Below are 18,780 nucleotides of genomic sequence, written 5' to 3'. Positions count from 1 at the left end.
ACCCCCCGTGGAGTCCTAGCTCCCATTCAGCACGTGCGGTACAAGTTAGCCAGGTTGCAGTGTTTTTAATCAAAGTTAGAAGGGAGGTCACACAAACTAAGCATTTCCTGTAGACAGTCACAGGTCAAGTTTCAAGTTTGTTGATTTCTCATGATAGGAAAATCCCCACTCAGCCCACTTCCTCAACCCACCCCTCGGAGCTGGGACGAGGGGGCAGCCGTGCACCTGAGCCCCTCATCTGTCACCAGTGCCCACATGGTCCACATCTCCAGGGGGCTGAGGCGGTGCACCAGGAGCAGCCCTCTGTACAGGCAGGGGTCCAGGGGGTCCAGGGGCCGCCGTATGCCGAATGTCTTGAAGCCAGCGTGGTGCACAGGGCTCACCCCCAGCTTCTGCAGGCACATGCCCACAAAGACGTCGTCGATGGGGAAGAGTTCGGCCTCTTCCACGGCTGCTTGGAGGTGCTGCACGGTGGCTCTGGACATGACATACCCCCCACCCCCAGCATAGGGTGGGTAGTGGCGGGCCCTGTACATGGAGGGTGGGATGAAGTATTTGACCTTGGTGTTCCTGTTGGGTAGAGCCTGGCGGATGACATCTCCCACCAGGAGGTCCTGGGCTGGGTCCCAGTCATCCAGGAACTCCAAGACGTTGGGGACATGGACAAAAACGTCATCATCTCCCTTTAGCACGAAGTGTGCTTGGGGACAGGCAGCCGCCACCCAGCGCTGCAGGTGCAGCTCCTTGAGGGTCAGGTTGAAGAAGTCCTCAGCAAAGTCCCACTGCAGGATGTCATCAAACTCCCGACTCTCATAGGCCAGCAGCTGGGCAGGGGGTGCGGGTCCCGCCACCCCCAGGAGGAACACCAGTTTCAGCTGCCGGCCCCTCGCCCAGTCCCCTGCCCGTCCCCATGTGCTGCGGATGGCCGCACGCCGCTCCACATGGCCAGGCTGTGACTTGATGGCCAGGAGCAGAAAGATGTCCTTGGCACAGCCTGAAGGCTCCAACAAGATGGAGAAGTTGCGGCAGTGGCGATAGGTCAAGAAGAGGCGGTGACGGCTAGGCAGGGACAGGGAGGCGTTGGTCACTGTGTGGTTGGGTGGACACAGGCTGCGGCGGGGCCCCGGGGGCGCCCAGAAGGGCTGGCGGGCCGTGGGGGCCCCCGCCGGCTTGGCCTCCTTCCTCAGGAAGAGAAGGCAGCTGAGCAGCAGCACGGCCAGGCTGTACAGCACCAGCCAGCCCAGCCTGCGGAGCATGCCGGGGCCTGCAAGGGGAGAGCGCGTCAGTGGGCGCCGCCTCAGTGGGCTGCCCAGTCCCACCCCCCGGGGCCCGAGAGCCACAACTACCCGCAACCCAGCGTCTAAGTGCCAGCTGGCCTTGGGGACTTAATTATTCATTTCAGCCTGTTCTCCGGCTCTTTCCCGAGGCGTCCTCCGCGAGGACAGAGCAAGCACACCTGCTCTGCCTGTCAGAGGGCTTAGGTCAACTTTCCCCAAAATGACGGGCAGGCACATTAAAACGGAGGCGCCGTGAGCGTTTTCAGCATTTCCCCGTGGAACTCCAGTACCTTAATTACATCCTTGAGTGAAAGTGGCACAGAGCTAGTCTACCTTCGGGTACAATTCACTCTAACCACCAAACGAGACATCCCGGGCTCCCGTGTCTGAAGTCACGATGCCCAAAAAGTTGGGTCTGGTCTGCTGGTGGGAGGCCCTGTGTTGGGTGCCACCCCCACCCAGGTCACAGCCCCAACAGAGCAGGAGACGGTGGCAGCCACCACAGGGCCCACCCGCTGAAGGGACCTGGGTTTCCTGGGAGCCGAACTGGGGGTTAGTGACCAGCCGCAGGCGCAGGAGGAGCAGCCGGCCAGTGGGAAGGCTGGAGACGCCCGGGACGGCCCCCTGCCGCTTGGAGCCTCCAGGCTGTCTCGGCAGGACTCCCGGGAGGATGCCAGAGTCGGGCCTGCAGAGGCTCCTGCCCCAGGTTCCGGGCAGCAAAGCCCAGCCCTGGACCCCCTCTTCACCCCCTGGCCCCACTGTCCTCGCCCGACAGGCCATCGGGTCCATCCAGTCTACCAGCACTGGCCTGGGCCTGTGGTTCCCACCGCCGCCGCCACCACCACACAGAAGCGTCTTCTGTAGCTGCCCAGGGTGTTGGGCCAGGGGCACAGGCCTCGAGAGGAGGGACAGACCCTAAACACCAGCACGAATTCCAGACAGTGCTGAGGGCATTCCAGCAGCGTCACAGAGTCTGGGGACGGGGGGTTGTCCGGTTTAGAGCGCCCACCCGGATAAAGGACATCTGAGCAAGAACTGAGTGGAGTAAGGGGCCGAACCCGTGGCGGTCTGGGGCACAGCGCGCCAGCCGGCGGGGACGGCCAGGTGCGGGGCTCCTGAGGCAGGCAGGCAGGCAGGCAGGAGGCTGCTGCCGTGCGGGAGGCTGGGGACGGAGCCGCAGGAGGCGCAGCGGAGTCCGCGCGCGGGCCGAGGAGAGGGGCTCGGGAAGCGCCCGGGGCGACGGCGGCCCCCCGGGGTCCCAGGAGGGGGGGCGGGAACGAGGTCGTTCAGAAAGCCGCCGCCGCCGCCGCCGCCAACCCGGTAGACCGCGGACCGCGGACGGGCGGCGGTGGGAGCAGGGCCCCGGCGAAAACGCGCCCTGGGACGCAGGTGCGGCCAGGGCGGCGGCTGCGCGGCGGAGGAGCCGGGTGGGTTTCAGGTGTGGGAAATGGGTTTCAGGCGTGGACGGCACGCGGTCGAGGGACGGCGCCCCGGGCGGGTGGCGGTGCCAGCCCCCGAGGAGCGCGCACAGCAAGCGGCAGGGTTTTGCGCGCGTCTCAGCGGCCCGAGCGCTCTGCCCACCGCGCTCCCACTGCGCCCCAGCCTCGCGGCCGCCCCCGCCGCCCACACGCGGAGACCCGCAGCCTCTGCGCCCCACCCGCGCCTCCTCGCCAGCACCCGCCGAGCGGCTTCTCCTTCCCTCCGCAGAGCCCCCACGCCCGGCTCCGGCGAGTTCACGACCCCCCTCTAAGTGAGGTGCTGAGTCCCAGGGGTCTGCAACGGTTTCTGGGGTGACAGCCGCCTCGGGTCCTCGCAGGGCCCAGGGACCCGACACGTCACGACCAGGCAGAGCCGAGGGCCGGCTCGTCCTTTCACTTGAGACTCTGCGGGGCCGTGGGGTCGCGAAGCACGAACCAGGGGCCCCGCGGGGAACACCCCTCCGGGCCTGAGCGCACGAGCCGCTAGCGCCGCGCGTCGAGGCGTCGGGGCAAGCGGCCCAGGCTGCAGACCCGGGCTGGCCCGGTCCCCGACGCCCGGCCCGGTCGCTCTGGTCACAGCGGGGAAAGAGGAAAGCGACAAGCCCGCCGCGGCCAGACCCTGCGCCGCCCGGGGGGGTTCCGGCGTCCCCGGGACAGCTGGGGCGCCCCTCCCAGCAGCGGGGCTCCAGGCGTCCCGGCCGGACACGAACCGCGCCTCGAGGACCTACCTGAGCCTTGCCGCCCGCCGGGCACGGGCGACGGGTTAGGCGAGCAGCGCCAGCGGCGGAGCGCAGACCCGGAGCTCCGGCCGCACGCACCTCGCTCGGCCTGGGTGGTGGGCGGGGCCCGGCGGCGGCCCCTGCGCGGAGGCCACGCCCTCAAATGGGCGGGGCTTCCAGAGACCAGCCCCTCCCACCTGGAGTCTCCACTGCTCCCCGCCCCGGCCCTACGGGCAGAGTGGCCGGGCCTGCCCGGGAGAGGCCGCCCTGCTCCCGCAGCGCCCCGCTCCCCGACGCGCGGCGGCCAGACAGACGCGGAGCTGCGGTGGTCACATCCCAACAGCCTTTAATGCGGCTACAAGGCGAGGATCCGCAGCGCCTCCTCGGCCGAGCGGCACTGCGTCAGCTGGATCTGCACCTCCACCGTCAGCGGCTCCGGATGGTAGTCGCCCTCGACGAACCCTGAGCGAAGGACGGAAGCGCGAGTCGGCGGGCGGCAGCGGGCTCACCGCCCGGCCCCGCACGCCGGCCCGGCCTCCGAGCGTCCCGATGGGGCCCGACCCGGCTCGGACTCCGTCATATCGAATAAAACGAAATCGCCTTTGAACGAGGGCCCACCGTGGCTCTTGAAAAGACACTGACAAGACTGTGGCTGTTCAGACGTGAATATTTGGCAGGTGGTTTCTTTTTAAAAAACGAAGGAACCTGGCTGGCGTAGCTCAGTGGATTGAGCGCAGGCTGCGAACCAAAGTGTCGCAGGTTCGATTCCCAGTCAGGGCACATGCCTGGGTTGCAGGCCACGGCCCCCAGCAACCGCACATTGATGTTTCTCTCTCTCTCTCCCTTCCCTCTCTAAAAATAAATAAATAAAATCTTTTTTAAAATTTTTTAAATAAAATAAATAAATAAATAAAAACGAATGAAGCAAGCCTGGCACTTCAGGGAAAGCAGCTGAAAGCACCTTGACACATTCCTAACACTCCAGCTTTCAAGCAGAAACCCGAATTTTGGAACATTGTATCTGCCACTGCGAACTTGGTTTTCCCACACACTCCGAGGCCCTTCTCACGGTACTGATGGTGACATTAAAGAGCGTGATTTTGGGGCGGCGCATGATGATGACATGTGTCCACACTTGGAAGATCTGCATGACTCAGCATCTTACAAAGGACTGATGTCGGATGCTACGAACTGTGCGTGGATGGGTCGGCCGCTCAAAATGCAGTGTAGCCCGCGGGGGCTTTGAACGTGGCTGATCACGAATCACGCCGTGTATGACCTTCAAAAAGCCGGGGGCTGGATTTCCTTCCTACACTTCCACACTGCACACGGGAGGGGGCCCAGGAGCGACTTGGCTGACGGCAGCCATCCTCAGTGAAGCCCCACACGAAGAAGGTTCATGTCGATGTAAACAAAAATAACCCTAAGGCCCTCTTAATCCCACAGCCGTCCCCCAACTCGAGTGTCAGTGTTTGCAAGGGTCTTCAGACCCACGCAGCGTGAACCCCTTGGGCTTTCCCAAGGTCGTTTCTCCCGTCCTTGCTCCTTTGTATCTCCACGTGCACGTCAAAGCCAGGTTGCCGGTGTCTGGTTTTAAACCATCCCTCGGCGACTAGGGCTGAAATGGCATCAGACCCATGGATCCATTTCAGAGAAACTGACACCTTAACGATATTCAGTCTCCTTATCCATCTACGTGGTATACCGACTTTACACTCCTGTTAGAATAAAATTCAACGTTTTAACCATTCTTCAGTGCACCGGTCAGTGGTTGCTAGCGTGCTCACAGTGTTGTGCCACCCCGGTCCAGAACGCCTGCACCGCTCCGGACGGAAACCCCGCGCCCATCAGCGGCGGTCTCTCCCCGGGCCCCCCCTCTCCCGGGCCCCAGCAACCGCTGACTGATCCACTTCCTGTTTCTATGGCTTGGCCTATTCCAGACATTTCACGTAAACGTGATCACGCACGGCCTCTGGCGTCTGGCCTCTCTCACTCGGCTTCCTGTTCTCGAGGCTCATCTGCGCATGCGCTGCAGTAGCCGGAAGTCAGTGCTCCATCCCTTTCCCTGGCTGAGCCGTAGAGGGGGCCGGGGGCGGGGCCGTGCCACACTTTGCCCAGTGTCCACCAGCGGGCGCTGGGCTGCTTCCACTCTGCCTGCTGCGGCTGTGGCCTGGCCTTGCACTTCGCGGCGGCCTTCCCGCTGACCTCCCTCTCCGCCACCTCCCCCTCCCAGCCAGGCCGTCCCAACACTCCACTCCGAAACTTAGCTCTTTCAGACGCCTGGGCGGCTGCCCACCACCCACAGAACAAGTCCACGCTCCTCTTAGGGCAGATAGGGGCTAACGAACGGAAGCAGGAGCCGATGACGGCTGAGCCAGGGGACCACGGGTCAGGGTCTCCTCTGAGTCCCCCACCCCACCTTGTCCTGGTCCCTAGCCCCGAATGCTTCTCCTGCCATGGGTGACCCACAGCCGGCGGCTCTGGTCTCAGGGTCACAGGGAAGACGACTTGGCCCTGGGCGGGGTGGCCCCCGCACTGGCTGGAAGATAGGGTTCTCCATCCTTCCGTCCCTGTGTTCCCACACAGGCTCACTCCTCTGCAGGTCCTGCTGTGGCCGCAATGTGTGTGCCCCCCACATTCGCACGTGCAGTCCCGCCCCCCAGAGGTGCTGGCGGTCGTGGGTGGGGCCTTTGGGAGGTGACTAGGTCGCAAGGGTGGAGCCATCACGATGGGACTCGTGTCCTTACAAAAGGAAGCCCAGAGAGCCCCTCCCGCCCCTGCCTGCAGGCGAGGACCCCGGGAGAAGGCGGAGGCTGTGAACCAGGAGGGGGGCCCTCACCTGACGGCTGCAGCTTGCTCCTAGCCTCCGGAGCTGCGAGAAATAAATGCCTGTTGTTCACGGCTGCCGGGTCTGTGCTGCTCCCGTGGCCGGGCACAGGTCCTCAGCAAATGCCCCCGGCCCTCAGTCCCCTTCATCATGCTTACACTTTTTAGCTTTCTTACTCCTGGAATCCTGAGAGACAGAGAACCACCAAAGAAGATGCTCACAGGGTGGGGTGTGGGGGGAGGGGTGGATGCAGATGCAGGGCGGGGTCTGCTAGGGGGAGCGGGCCCACCCTCACCCACCCCATGACTTTGGGAGAAAACCCCCTCCTTCCTGGCCATCCTGGGCACTCTGGGGCCCTGCAGTGCCGGGGCTTCCCGGATGGGGGCGCTCAGAGCCCCTCCGCCCCACCCCTCCCACGACCTGGCCCCACGGCCCTCCCTGGCCCAGCACCATTTCCTTGCGGAGGGTGCGGCAGGGGCCCCACAGTACCCTGAGGAATGTCAGCCTGTCGGACTCCAAGGTACGGATCACCCCGAAGTTGCATAGGGTGGACACGAGGGACTCTCCCACCAGCAGGGGCTCCAGGGCCACCAAGCCGCTGCCCAGCACCTTCAGGATGGGCGGGTCCTGGTGGAGCTCCTTAGGAGGGTCTCTCTTCTTCTTGGACCCCTTCTGGTCCTGCGAGGAGAGGCCAGGAGGGTGACAGGGCCCCCAGGGACGCACCCAGAGCCACTGCCTGGGCCGGCGGTACCTTCGCTGTCTCCGTCTTCCCTTTGGCGGCCTTGTCCTTCCCCTCCTGCCCCTTCTGCTCCTTCTCCTTCTTGTTCTCCACTTTCTCCTTCCTGGCAGGCAAGGGGCTGTCCGTGGAGGGTGGCGCCTCCGGCCACGACAGAATCTAGGGGACAGCAAGGTGGCCTCGTGGGAACACGGCCGAGCTGGGGCTGACGGGGGCTGGAGGGGGGGTCTCTCCGGAACGGTGCAGACCAGGCAGCAGGGCCACAGAGGCCGCACCAGAAAACCGGACGCGGGAAGGGGCCGCACACCAGTGCCGGGACCCCGGCGCCCCCACCTTCTCCTCCACGACGGTCACCGTGGTCCCCGCCAGCAGGAAGGCCTTGAGCGGCACCAGGCCGCGGAGCGTGTGCTGCATCTCGTAGCTGCAGGAGATGACGTCTGCCCAGGGCTTGCGGGAGGTGCTGAAGAGGACGGTTCTGTGGGGGGGGGGACGGGAGGGCACAGGGACCCAGAGCATCACCGCCCAGGCCAGCGACAGGCCGCGGGGCGCTGTGGGGCGACGTGGGCTCGGGGCCGACCGCTGCCCGGCTGGACGGGGACCAGGAGGCCAGGAAGGGGCACAGGCACCCTGAGGGAAGTGGGACGGTGGGTGCCGAGGGGGGACCTCCTTCAGCAGGGGTGGGGGGGGGTGTGACGGGACACAGAACAGGGGCGGAAACCGACCAGAAATGAATCAAGAGTGTCTAAGAACTTCAGCAAAGCAGCAGCACAATTGTTTCAGATTCCCTCAGTTGTGCCCAAGTGATGCCCTGGTGCTAAATATCGCTTACAAGTGCATCCGGGACAACGGTTGCTCAGTCTCTTTCAGAGGGCCATCGCCACCGCCGCTGCCACAGCCCGGCCAAGGCGCACACCGGCGCGGGCGCCCCCCCCCCCACCCCACGCCTCCCGTCGGCCGACCTTACCCCCCTCCCCCGCCCACACTCAAGTTCTGCCACCTGTCTCCTCCTCGGGCCGTCTCGGGGGCGCACGCCCGCCTGCCCGGACTTCCCCGGGGTGGCAGCTGCTGCGCAGCGTGAGGCGCAGCTACCGCTGGGTCACCTCCCTCCCGCGCCGGGCGAGGGCCCGCTGACAGGTCAAGGACTGTCTCACTTGTCGCCTGCAGCCTGGAGACCCAGAATCGTGCCCGTTACGGGCAAAATAACCTTTTCCCAATTCACATAACATTTGAGGTGGTGGAATTATTTGTGGCTCTTATTGTTTTGTTCACCTTTTCCAAAAGTTACAACCACCACCACGTCAGCCCGCGGCGGCGATGGGCTGGCCCGTCACTGTCTTCTCTGTGTCCCCCCGGGGGACACCAGCACCAGGGAGGGGGGCGGCTTGAGCTCCCCCACATTCTCAATGAGCCTGCATCATTTCCTTGGAGATGAGGTTTTAAATAATTTACAAAAAATAAATAAATTTTTTGCACACTTTGAGAGAAGCTAGCTCCTGCAGCTCCCCAAGGGCGCAGGCGGCAGGGTCTGTGGGAGGCCACCGGCTGAGCTGGGTGACGGGTCAGTCCCCGCACACCGGTCAGAAGACACAGCCACACATGCAGATGTCAGGGCGTTCGTAAAAAAAAAAAAAAAAAAAAAGGCCCAAGCAAGCCCTGGCTGGTGTAGCTCCGTGGATTGAGCGCCGGCTGCAAACCAAAGCATCGCAGGTTCGATTCCCAGTCAGGGCACATGCCTGGGTTGCAGGCCATGACCCCCAGCAACTGCACATTGATGTTTCTCTCTCTCTTTCTCCCTCCCTTCCCTCTCTAAAAATAAATAAATAAAATCTTTTTTAAAAAAGGACACAAACAAAGCTCCATGTTTTAAAATGAGTACAAAATAGTCCCTAGAGCTTCCATACTGAAGGAGACCTGACTCGAAGTTCCTGTAAGAGTCACCATCAAAAAGGCTCTTGATCGGGGAACACCCCCCCCCCCCAGACGGGGCGGAGCCCGCGGAGTGGGCCTGCTCGGGAAGGCAGGAAGAACCTGGCACTCGGCTGGGGGGCCCCAAACCCCCACTAGACGTCGGGATAAGACCCCCACGAACTAAAGCCGTAAAACGGGAGAGCCGGTTTCCACCCCTGAGGCGGGAAAGAGAGGCGCTGAGCCCTCCTTCTCTGCTCGGTGACGACGGGAGGCCAGCCTCAGGGGAGGGGGTCCAGCCGCCCTCGGGCTGGAAGGGTAGGGCTGAGGGAAGGGAGCCGAGCGCTGAACCCGAGCTGGGGGGGGGGCGGCTCCGTGGCCCCCACACACGCTCCAGGGGGCGACCGGCTGTCAGGACGGGCGGGGGAGGGGCGGTGCCCCGTCCTTACCCCGGGGACGGGAACAGCCGGGGATCGACTCTCGGCCGCAGCTGGGCCAGGTCCTGTGCAGAGTCCGTGGACCTGGGCAGGGACGAAAACCCGGCCGAGACCGTGGACCCCTCCAGCTCTGCCGACGGGCACAGGGACATGGGCACAGACTCCTCGGAGCCCGCGGCCTGCTCGGGAGCCCCCTTGCCCAGCTGCTCCTGGCTGGGCTCGGCCTGGAAGACCTGCCAGAGGAGACACGAGGAGCAGAGAACCCAGCGGGGCCGCAAGCCCGGCTCCCGCCCACGCAGGCTGGGTGTGCACGAGCGGATGCGGCGTCCGAGTGGGTGGGCGGGCCTCAGCGGGGGCACACGCGGGAACTCAGGAGGGTAAAGGAGCCGGTCTGGTCTCTTCTGCGAGGAGTGGGAACAGCACCAGCTGTGCAGGGGCTGGGGCCGGGCCTCCCCACCCTTCCCTTCCGGGCCGGTGGCTGCCCGGGGTGTGCTCCCGATGGGGGCAGGGGGGGCCGGGTTGCAGGGGGCGCCGGGAGCCGTCAGTCTGGGGGTGACAGCCTGGGCTGCTCCCTCGTTAGGCCTTTTGCTCTTATTTTGAGGGGACAGACGGGTGAGTGGCTGGGAGTCATTTCAGTTAGGAGAAAGGCAACTCGGGCTCGGAGTTCAGGTTCAGGGCATTCCCGGGCCCGAGAAGTCATGCGCCTGCGCAGAGCCCCGCCCCGGTTCTCAGGGGCGGCCCGGGGCGCGCACCTCGGCCAGCACCTCCGGGAACTCGTCCCTCTCGCTTCCTTCATCCTCCACGAAGTCGTAGGTCACGTAGTAGCTGTACGTGATGATGGGGCCCTGCGGCCCCGGCTCCGGGTCCAGGACCGAGGTGTCCGGGACCCCTTTGACGTTTCCGATCGTCACCACGAGCTGCGCCTCAGGTGCCAAGAGGTCTGCGGGGGGGGGCGGGGGGGCAACCAGCAAGAGTGAGGGGCGCCTCGGGGCTGGAGGCGGGAGCCCCGGGCCGCCGTGTGGGCGGAGCCCTGCAGTTTGCAGGCTTGGCTCAGTTGCAGTGACCGGGGGGTGGGGGGGGCGGGGGCACCCCTCTGGCTGGCACCCCTCTTAGGCCTTGCGTCCCCATCTGCATAATGGGAATGATAGCCGCTGCCCGGCTGGGGTGCTGGAAAAGGCGCGGGTGCAGCTTGCAGCCACAAGGGGGTGATGTCGAGCCACCGTGGGCATGAAGGAAGACGCTGCGCTGAGCATGCTTCCCACTGGGCCTGGGAGGGGACGGGACTGAGGAGGCCCCAGCCGCCCTAGCCCTTCTGGCCCCAAACCGCGATCACAGGAATCGGATCTGGGAGGGACTGAGAAAGAAGGTGAGCCCCGCCCGACCAGGGTCCCGGCCCGCCAGGCAGCTGTGGGGACAGCCCGCCCACAAATGTGGTGGGTGGGCGTGTCGGCCGCCTCACCCCCCCTGGTGCGGAGCCCCCGGAACTGGTACTTCTCGGTGGGAGACACGGTGACGTCGTCCAGCACGCAGAGCCGGGCCAGGCTGTCGATGGTGAAGCCGCGGTAGTAGGGCACCAGGGCCAGCGGGTTCCCCTGCAGCACCAGGAGCCGCAGGCGCTGCAGGGTGCTGAGGCTGGCCACCATGCCCTGCAGGTCCATCAGGTCGTTGAAGCTCAGGTCCAGGGACACGAGGTTGGGCCTGGAAGGTGAGCAGAGGGGTCCAACCGGCCTGCTCGCCCGGCCTCCAGCGCCCCACACTCCAGGTCCCGGGTGGACAGGAGGCCTGGTGCTGAGGGGAGGGGGGGCTGGCCTTCGTGACTGGCCCGCCTCGGGTGCCCTTGACCGAGTTAGCCCCCCCACACACAGCAAAGGCCCCCCTGGCTCTCCTGCCCGCACTCTGTGGCACTGCCGACCCCGCAGGTCAGAGGTGGCCCTGTCACATCCTGCCTCTGCCTGACTCCTGCTGACACAGGTCCCCTCTGGCAGGTTAGATGACTCGGCAGCTCCCGGGGAACTGATTCGGTGTTGTGTATCTAGAAGATTCTGGACGAAGGCTGACTGACCAGGAAGGCAGAGCAAAGCCCCTTTGGGGAGGGGCACTGGGTGGGGGACAGAGTGTCAGGTGGTCTGGGGACAGGGGAGGAGATGCAGGAGCCGTGAGGGGTCCGGAAGCTGGAGGACACTTTCCACAGCCGGCTGGCAGCTGACCACCGGAAGCCGTTGCGTCCATCTCTCGGGCCGCGGGTGCAGGACGGGGGAGGGGTGGAGGGCCAGCAGGGGCAGGGCGGCCCCCCCCCAGGGCCAAACGGACTGGAAAGCAAACCGAACTCGGCTCTGAGCAGGGAGGGGAGAGGGACGGGGAGACGCTTCCTCGGCGCTGTCTCTGGGGCCCCCAACCCGAGACGCTCCTGCTGGCCGGCCGGTCCGTGGGGAGCGCACAGCCTCCACCCACAGTGCGCCCGTCCACAGGACGGGGGCGGGGAGCGTCCACGAAGTCACGTCACGAGGTGTCCGCCTCCCTTTCAACTTCGAAACAGTGAAGGATGGAGGCTTTCTATGTTTGTATGAAGCCCACACTCAGCACTACGAAGGTTACCTAGGTTCACACACAGTGTTATTTTCCCAATAAAACGCCGGAGCACCTGGTACTGTCCATGGTCCTGGCTGCAGGCCAAGTGCGTCTCTTCCCGGAGCTACGACCCGACAGCCGGGGTCCGTGGGAGAATCACGCGAGCACGGCCCAGGGCGGCGAGGGGGCGTGGGCAGCAGTGCCGGTCACGGAGAGGGACCCGCTGGGAGTGAGCTGCCCGGCTACGTGGGAAAGCCGGGCAGTGACGCTGACCGATGCCCTCTGCACCGCCCCCCCGGGCCACGAGGGGGGGACCACAGTGCACCACGGCCCACGGGAGGGCACCGCCCAGCCCGCTCTGACAAGCCTCCGGGCCGCTGCCTCCGACGGCCTTTCACGGGCGGCCTCTGACCTCTGCCCTCAGGCCCCGGGTTGTCGGTTTCCCACGTTTTGCCCACCGAGGAGACAGAGTCCCACCGAGGGCTGTTTGGGGGGCGGCGGTGCCCCGCTCAGGGCGGCCTTGTCCCCCGTGGGAGCCACGGGAGACACGGCAGCTGTCACAGCTGGTGTGGGGCAGGTGCTACTGGCTTCCAGTGGGGGGAGGCCAGGGTGCCGGCGGCCTTCCTGCGGCGCACCGGGTAGCCCCCCGCGGGGAACCGCCGGGTCTGCAGCGCACATGACGGCAGCGCCAGGGCCCCGGGCCCGCTCTGTGCCCGGCGACGCTCTGGCCCTCCCGGCCTTCCGTGGGGCCGCTCTTACTGGGTCGGAGACACCAGTCTCCGGAAACACCCACGGGTCGGAAACACCGACTGAGTGAGCAGCCGACCGGGAGTTACTCCAGCAGAGAGCACAGCCGGGCCCTCCAGGCCCCCAGGGTCATACGCCCAAGCCCCTTTGCCCCCTTGCCTCGTGGGGCTCCCGCGTTACCAGTGCTCGGCCGTGAGGTACAGACTCTGCTGGGGGCCCAGGAGCTTGTTGTGGCCCAGCCCCAGGTGCTGGAGGGCCGGCGGCGGGTGGGCGCACAGGCTCTCCAAGCTGGTGATGGCGTTGTCGTAGAGCTCCAGCACCTGCGGGGCGGGCGGGGCGCCGGTGAGCCCCTCCTTCGGCCGGGGCCCGCGGCGGAGGAAGTGCCGGTCCGAGGCGCCGGGCCCGCCCACCCCGCCTGGACTCCCTCGTGCCAGTCCGGGACGGACGTGTTCCTGCGGCGCGTATTGGAAAGTTTCGTTTTCTTTTGGGAAGGAAACTTTAACACTGGGGACGGGAGGTGACGCTGGAGCGCAGGGGAGGGGACATGCGTGATGACTCTGGCAACTCCGCGGCCATGTCTACGTGCGACCCACCCACCCTCCTTTCCACAGCGTCTCTGCCGGTGCTGAGTCAGACTAACACGCAGCTTACAGATAAACAGCGTGCTTATATAAGAATTCTAGGAACTGGCTTCAGAAGAAGCAGGCTCCGACCTTCGGGCCTCCCAGCCCTGGGACATCTGGTGACCTCCAACCGCCAAACCAGGATGACATAAAACCAGAACAATGCGCAGCCAGAATGACGTACGGTCGGGAGCCTGGAGATCCTTATCGGAGTGGACGGGGCCGGTCCGCGCGCGGGGAGCCTCCCCACCCCCTCCCCGGGGTCCGCGTGTGCTGCTCCCCCCACCCCTCCGCCCGAGGCGGAAAGACGGTCTCGGGGACCAGGGTGTCCGATCTTCTCAGGCTGCCTGAATAAAACTGCTTTCCTCCTGCCAGCCGTCTCTCTCCCCCTTGTTTAATGTATCGATTTTAGAGAAAGAGAGGGAGGAAGAGAGAGAGAGAGAGAGAGAGAGAGAGAGAGAGAGAGAGAAACATCGATTTGTTGTTGTGCCTATTTATGCATTCATTGGTTGGTTGCTTGCTTACTTAGTTATTTTATTTTTTTGTTAAAGATTTTATTTACTCAGTGGATTGAGTGCAGGCTGCGAACCAAAGTGTCGCAGGTTCGATTCCCAGTCAGGGTATATGCCTGGGTTGCAGGCCATAACCCCCAGCAACCGCACATTGATGTTTCCCTTTCTCTCTCTATCTCCCTTCATTCCCTCTCTAAAAATAAATACATAAAATCTTTAAAAAAAGATTGTATTTATTTGTTTTTAGAGAGAGGGTAAGGGAGAGAGGGAGAGAAACATCAATGAAAAGAGAAACATCGACTGGTTGCCTCCCATATGGGCCGAGTGGGGACCAAACCCACAACCCAGGCGTGTGTCCTGACAAGGAATTGAACCGGCGACCTTTCGTCTTGTGGGATGACGCCCAACCAACCAAGCGACACTGGTCAGGACTCACTGGTTGCTTGTCTATGTGCTCTGACCAGGGATTGAACCTGCAACCCTGGTGTCTCAGGACAATGCTCTAACCAACGGAGCTACCTGGCCAGGGCGCCCTGTCTCTTGATCACTGGCTTTTGCAGAGCAGGCAGCCGGACCTGGGCTCCGTATCACCTGGAAAAGCCAGAGGAACCTACCTGGACGGAAAACAGCAGGGGCTCTGGTTCCCACCTCTGAGGCCTCGCCTGGTGTTTTCGTGAACATGGCCCTGAGCTCCAGTTCTCAGTCCCTCTGCCACGAAACCTACTAATCTCGGCACTCGGTGTAAAACTGAGACCGTTTTTGGAGGGATTAAGAAGGACAGATTGGCCCTGGCTGGTGTGGCTCAGTGGATTGAGCACCTGCCTGCAAACCAAAGGGTTGCTGGTTCGATTCCCAGTCAGGGCAGGCGCCTGGGTTGCAGGCCAGGTCCCCAGTAGGGGGCGCAAGAGAGGCAACGACACAATGATGTTTCTCTCCCTCTTTCTCCCTCCCTTCCCCTCTCTCTAAAAATAAATAAATAAAATCGAAATAAAAAAAGAAGTACGGATTGGTAGTTACGAAACAGTCAAGGGGATGTGAAGCCCAGCAGAGGAAATACGGTCAGTGATGCTGCAGTAACTCTGTGTGGGGCCAGGGGGTCCTGGACATACCGGGGGAATCTCTTTGTAAAGCATATGATTGTCTAAGCCTTGTGCTGTGCACCTGCCACCAACAAAATTGATGTCCAAGTTAAATTATAATTGGAAAATAAAATTTAAATGAAAACAAGATAAAATTGAGACCATTTTGTTATGCTGAGCCTACGACTTATGAAAAAGCCTGGCCTGCCTTGATTTTTAAACAATCTTTTACGGTGGTGAAATGCATCTAACCTACTCTGCCGTTCGAAACACTTTCAGGGTCAAACTCAGCGGCGTTAAGTTCATGCACACTGTTGTGTGGCCATCATCACGACCTACGTCTGAGTTTTCTCATCGCCCCAGACAGACACTCTGACCCACGAAGCCACGGTGCCCCGTGGCCCCTCCCCCACCCCCGCGGCCACTGGTAACCTCCCACCGAGTTTCTGCCCCCTGGGTTTGTCCCTTCTGCACAGTTCACGGAGCCGGCACTGTCCGACACGTGGCCTCCCGTGTCTGGCCTTTGTCATTCAGCGTCACATTTTCGGGTTCGTGAACGGTGTGGCCTGGGTCACCCCTTTTTGTGACCCAATCACAGGCCCCTGCAGGGAGGGGCCGAGTGTGCTTTCCCACCCGTCTGGGGGTGGACACCGGGGCTGTCCCCGCCCTTTGGCGGTCGTGAGTGACGCTGCCGCGGACACTGGCGCACCCGAACTGGAGTCCCTGCCTTCCTTTCGGGCTCTGTCCACACCTGGGAAGGGAATCGCCGAGTCTACGGAGCTTCTGCTTCTGAGGAACCCGGCCCCCCTCCGGAGGGCCCGGGGCCGGGCCTCACCCGCCGCCACCACACGGCGGGCGCGGGGCAGGCCCCCCACCACCGCCACAGACCTGAGCTCGGCCTGGCCTGCTTTACCTTGAGGGTCGGGGGCAGATTGGCGGCGGCAACCTCCTTGATCTGGTTGGCGCTCAGCACCAACTCCTCCAGCCGCGGGAACTTCAGCAGGCCCCTGTCCACCAGGCTCACCTGGAGAGCAGGGAGGGGGTGCCAGGAGCTCGGCCGCGGGAGGCAGCGCGGAGCAGCGCCCCGCAGTCGCCGTGAGGATGGCGACAGCTTGTCCGTGGGCTCGCAGCACCCCGACCCCCGCCCTCCCCGTGAGCCTTTCCTGCCTCCTGCTGCCAGGGCCCTCGCGTCTCAGGCGTGGCGCTGACCTCTCACCTCTCCAGCCCTCCCCACTCCCGACTTGGGGTGTCGGGCCATTTCCGGCTCGGTGACCTGTGGCCCTCGTTGGGCTGGGAGTCCCCAAGGGCAGGAGCCCCATTCTCCGTGGCTGTCCCCCGCAGAGCCGCGGGGAACCTGGGGCTGTTCAGGCATCACCGTGGTTCGCACACGGCAGAGCCAGACCAACCAGAGCCTGTCCTGAGTCCTCAGCTCCCCGTGGCGTCAAGGACATCGGGGCCCTTCCCGCTGGCCTCTCCTCTCTAGGGTGGCGACCCTGCCGGCCTGCCTAGGACCGAGGGGTTCCAGGGGCATGAAAGGTCGCTGTTAACACCGGGCAAGTCCCAGGCAAACTGGTTGCTCCCCCTTCCCGTCCCCCAAACTCTGTGTCACCCAGTTTCTCTGGGAAAGGGGACGCAAACTCGGGAAGTCAGAGGCCGCGTCCCCATGCAAGGTCTGGGCTTTGGTACTGATATAAGCAAAGAAGGCTTTTTAGGAAGAGCAACTACTACGGTGCTGTGCCGCGTCCCCCCGGAGCCTGCCCCCACCGCTGAAATGAAGTGAAACCAGCATGAACTTCTGAGCTGTCTCTACTTGGACCCGGGAGGGCCGATGGCAGGGCGCTCCACAACCAGCTCTCTCAGACACACCGTGGCCTCCCGCCCGGGGTGCGGGCAGAAGCTAGTTAACAAAGACCAGGTGAGCGGCTCGCCCTGCGCGGTAGCCCAGTGCGTGAGATGAATCAGAAACGGGGTGGAGCTGTCCCGGGGCTCTCCCACTCAGCACCCAGGTCCTCCCGAATGCTGTCCCATCGCCTCCGGACGCCCCCGCGCTCACCTGCTTGTCCACCACCCGGAGGGACCGGAAATAGGAGTGCAAGAAGGTGTCTTTGAGCATCAGGGGGTTCCGGATGGCCAGCTGTCGCAGGAACCGGTCCTCCGCGCTGGAGTCCTCCGGCAGGGCCCAGGGCGACTGGGGGCTGCAGACCAGGCCCAGCAGGTCCTCCACCGTCTCCTCCGCGGGGCTCGCGGCCTCCTCCTCTCTGGGGGTCAGCTCCCTCCACGTGCGCCGCGCTCGGGGGAGAAAGCGCGACTTGTTCTGCAGAGGTGGAGGCGGAGAACTTCTCTGTGACTCAGTCCTCCCAAGGAGACGAGAGTCTCAGGACTGAACAGCATGTAAAACAGGACAACCAGGGATGAAGAGTTCAAACATTTAGCCCTGGCTGGCGTAGCTCAGTGGATTGAGCGCAGGCTATCGACCAAAGTGTCGTAGGTTCGATTCCCAGTCAGGGCACATGCCTGGGTTGCAGGCCATGGCCCCCAGCAACCGCACATTGATGTTTCTCTCTGTCTCTATCTCCCTCCCTTCCCTCTCTAAAAATAAATAAATAAAATCTTTAAAAAAGAAAGAGTTCAAACGTTTAGATGAGTAATCGGTGCTTTTGGCTGATTACCAGCCGTGGCATCCACGATGCCACGACAGACAAGAGAAACTTCAAAAATAAGGAAAAGAACATTCCCGCCTTCAGGAGTTTGCTCTTGAGCTGGGGCCCTGGGAGATGCCAGTGGAAGTGACCCGACACTTCAGGGAAGACTTCTGTCCTAGAAGCCAGGGGGCCAACGGCGGCCTGTGGGGCGTCATCGGGGAAGGAGGGAAGGCCAGGCTGAAAGGTGAGTTCAGAGCCTCTCCACCCCCGTGAGTGGAAGACGGGCGAATTTGTCCCCGAGTTTCCTTTCTCCCTCTCCTTCCTCCGGGAGCGGCGTCTGGAAACCCTGAAGCCCAGCACCATCCCGGGTCCGGGGTCAGCCACTGCACACACTTCGGAAGGAGGCGGCTCCCCTGAGCGCTGGGGAGGGTGTGGGGTCCGGCTTCCCACTGCTGCCCTTCCGGCCTCAGGACGTTCCCGCACACTTGGGGACCCCCTCTCGCGGCCCCGCTCCTCCTCCCCGCCACAGGCACTTAGCTGGAGACGCGGCCCCTCTGGCCATGGGGAACCCAACCGCTGGCTTCGTCTCCTGGTGTCTCTAGGGCAGCGAGAGGCCCTCCCCAGAGGGGCGGATGTGTTCAACTCCGGCGGGCCCAGGGGGGCCATAGCTATGACCCTGCGCCCACCCCAGGACAGGTCCCTCCCTAAACCTGTTATCTTTAGGAAGAGTAATCACTGTAGTACTGGGCGAGCCCAGATCCCAGCCCTCTCTAGGGCGTCCCCAGGCCCACCCCCTCTGCCCTGCCTGGCCCGGCTCTCAGTCTCTAAGCCTGGCCCGCTGGTCCCCAGCGACCCCCAGGTCCTTCCCGCCGTCGCCCGCACCCAGCTGCCCGCGCCACACGGAAACTCGTGCAGACACAACTGCCGCAGGTGCTCCTGGACCGCGGCGCTCACAGTCCCGACGGGCGCCTCTGTGGTCCCGCTCCGCCCCTCCTTGGTCCCGCCGGGCACCTCCATGGCCCCGCGGGGTCGCAGCTGGAGGTTGCTAGGCAACCGCCGGGACGCGCGCGCGTGCTCAAGGTGGCGGAGCTCTCGGGACTTCCACGACTTCCGGGTGGAGCCAACCCTTCCCGCCGGAAACCTGAGACCCCGACTCGCCCCGGGCGACCTGGGATTTCTCTTCCCGCCGCGTCTGTGCTCGCAGCTGAAAAACGGGAGGACAGTCCACGG

General features: G+C 63.7%; 2 protein-coding genes across 2 annotated transcripts; both read right to left on the bottom strand.

The window, feature by feature from the left end:
* Positions 1–50: 50 nt before the first annotated feature.
* On the bottom strand, positions 51–3,660 carry B3GNT4 (UDP-GlcNAc:betaGal beta-1,3-N-acetylglucosaminyltransferase 4). Its single transcript, XM_045844589.1, has 2 exons — positions 3,484–3,660; positions 51–1,264 (listed from the first exon to the last, which is right to left on the bottom strand). The coding sequence occupies exon 2, from the start codon at positions 1,254–1,256 to the stop codon at positions 183–185; it is 1,074 nt and encodes a 357-aa protein (XP_045700545.1). The 5' UTR covers positions 1,257–1,264; positions 3,484–3,660; the 3' UTR covers positions 51–182.
* A 169-nt stretch (positions 3,661–3,829) lies between these two features.
* Positions 3,830–18,567, bottom strand: LRRC43 (leucine rich repeat containing 43). The gene is made up of 12 exons (XM_045841078.1): positions 18,433–18,567; positions 16,962–17,222; positions 15,822–15,932; positions 12,875–13,014; positions 10,839–11,077; positions 10,132–10,319; positions 9,392–9,612; positions 7,371–7,512; positions 7,053–7,196; positions 6,791–6,979; positions 6,460–6,487; positions 3,830–3,936 (listed from the first exon to the last, which is right to left on the bottom strand). The coding sequence occupies exons 1-12, from the start codon at positions 18,565–18,567 to the stop codon at positions 3,830–3,832; spliced, it is 1,905 nt and encodes a 634-aa protein (XP_045697034.1).
* Between the last annotated feature and the right edge of the window lie 213 nt (positions 18,568–18,780).

Source organism: Phyllostomus hastatus, unplaced genomic scaffold, assembly GCF_019186645.2.
Source record: "Phyllostomus hastatus isolate PE091 unplaced genomic scaffold, TTU_PhHast_1.1 phas_contig_1162, whole genome shotgun sequence".
Lineage (NCBI taxonomy): Eukaryota > Metazoa > Chordata > Mammalia > Chiroptera > Phyllostomidae > Phyllostomus > Phyllostomus hastatus.
Note: the sequence above shows the minus strand (reverse complement) of the source record. Positions and strands in the feature narration are given on the sequence as shown.

Bases quoted from the DNA above. Each gene is read 5' to 3' on its own strand.
- B3GNT4 (XM_045844589.1), bottom strand. From the start codon at position 1,256: ATGCTCCGCAGGCTGGGCTGGCTGGTGCTGTACAGCCTGGCCGTGCTG.
- LRRC43 (XM_045841078.1), bottom strand. From the start codon at position 18,567: ATGGAGGTGCCCGGCGGGACCAAGGAGGGGCGGAGCGGGACCACAGAG. The intron at 17,223-18,432 runs GTGCGGGCGACG...CCACCTCTGCAG, and splicing joins CGTGTGGCGCGGGCAGCTGG to AACAAGTCGCGCTTTCTCCC. The intron at 9,613-10,131 runs GTGCGCGCCCCG...CTCCTCTGGCAG, and splicing joins TCCCGGAGGTGCTGGCCGAG to GTCTTCCAGGCCGAGCCCAG.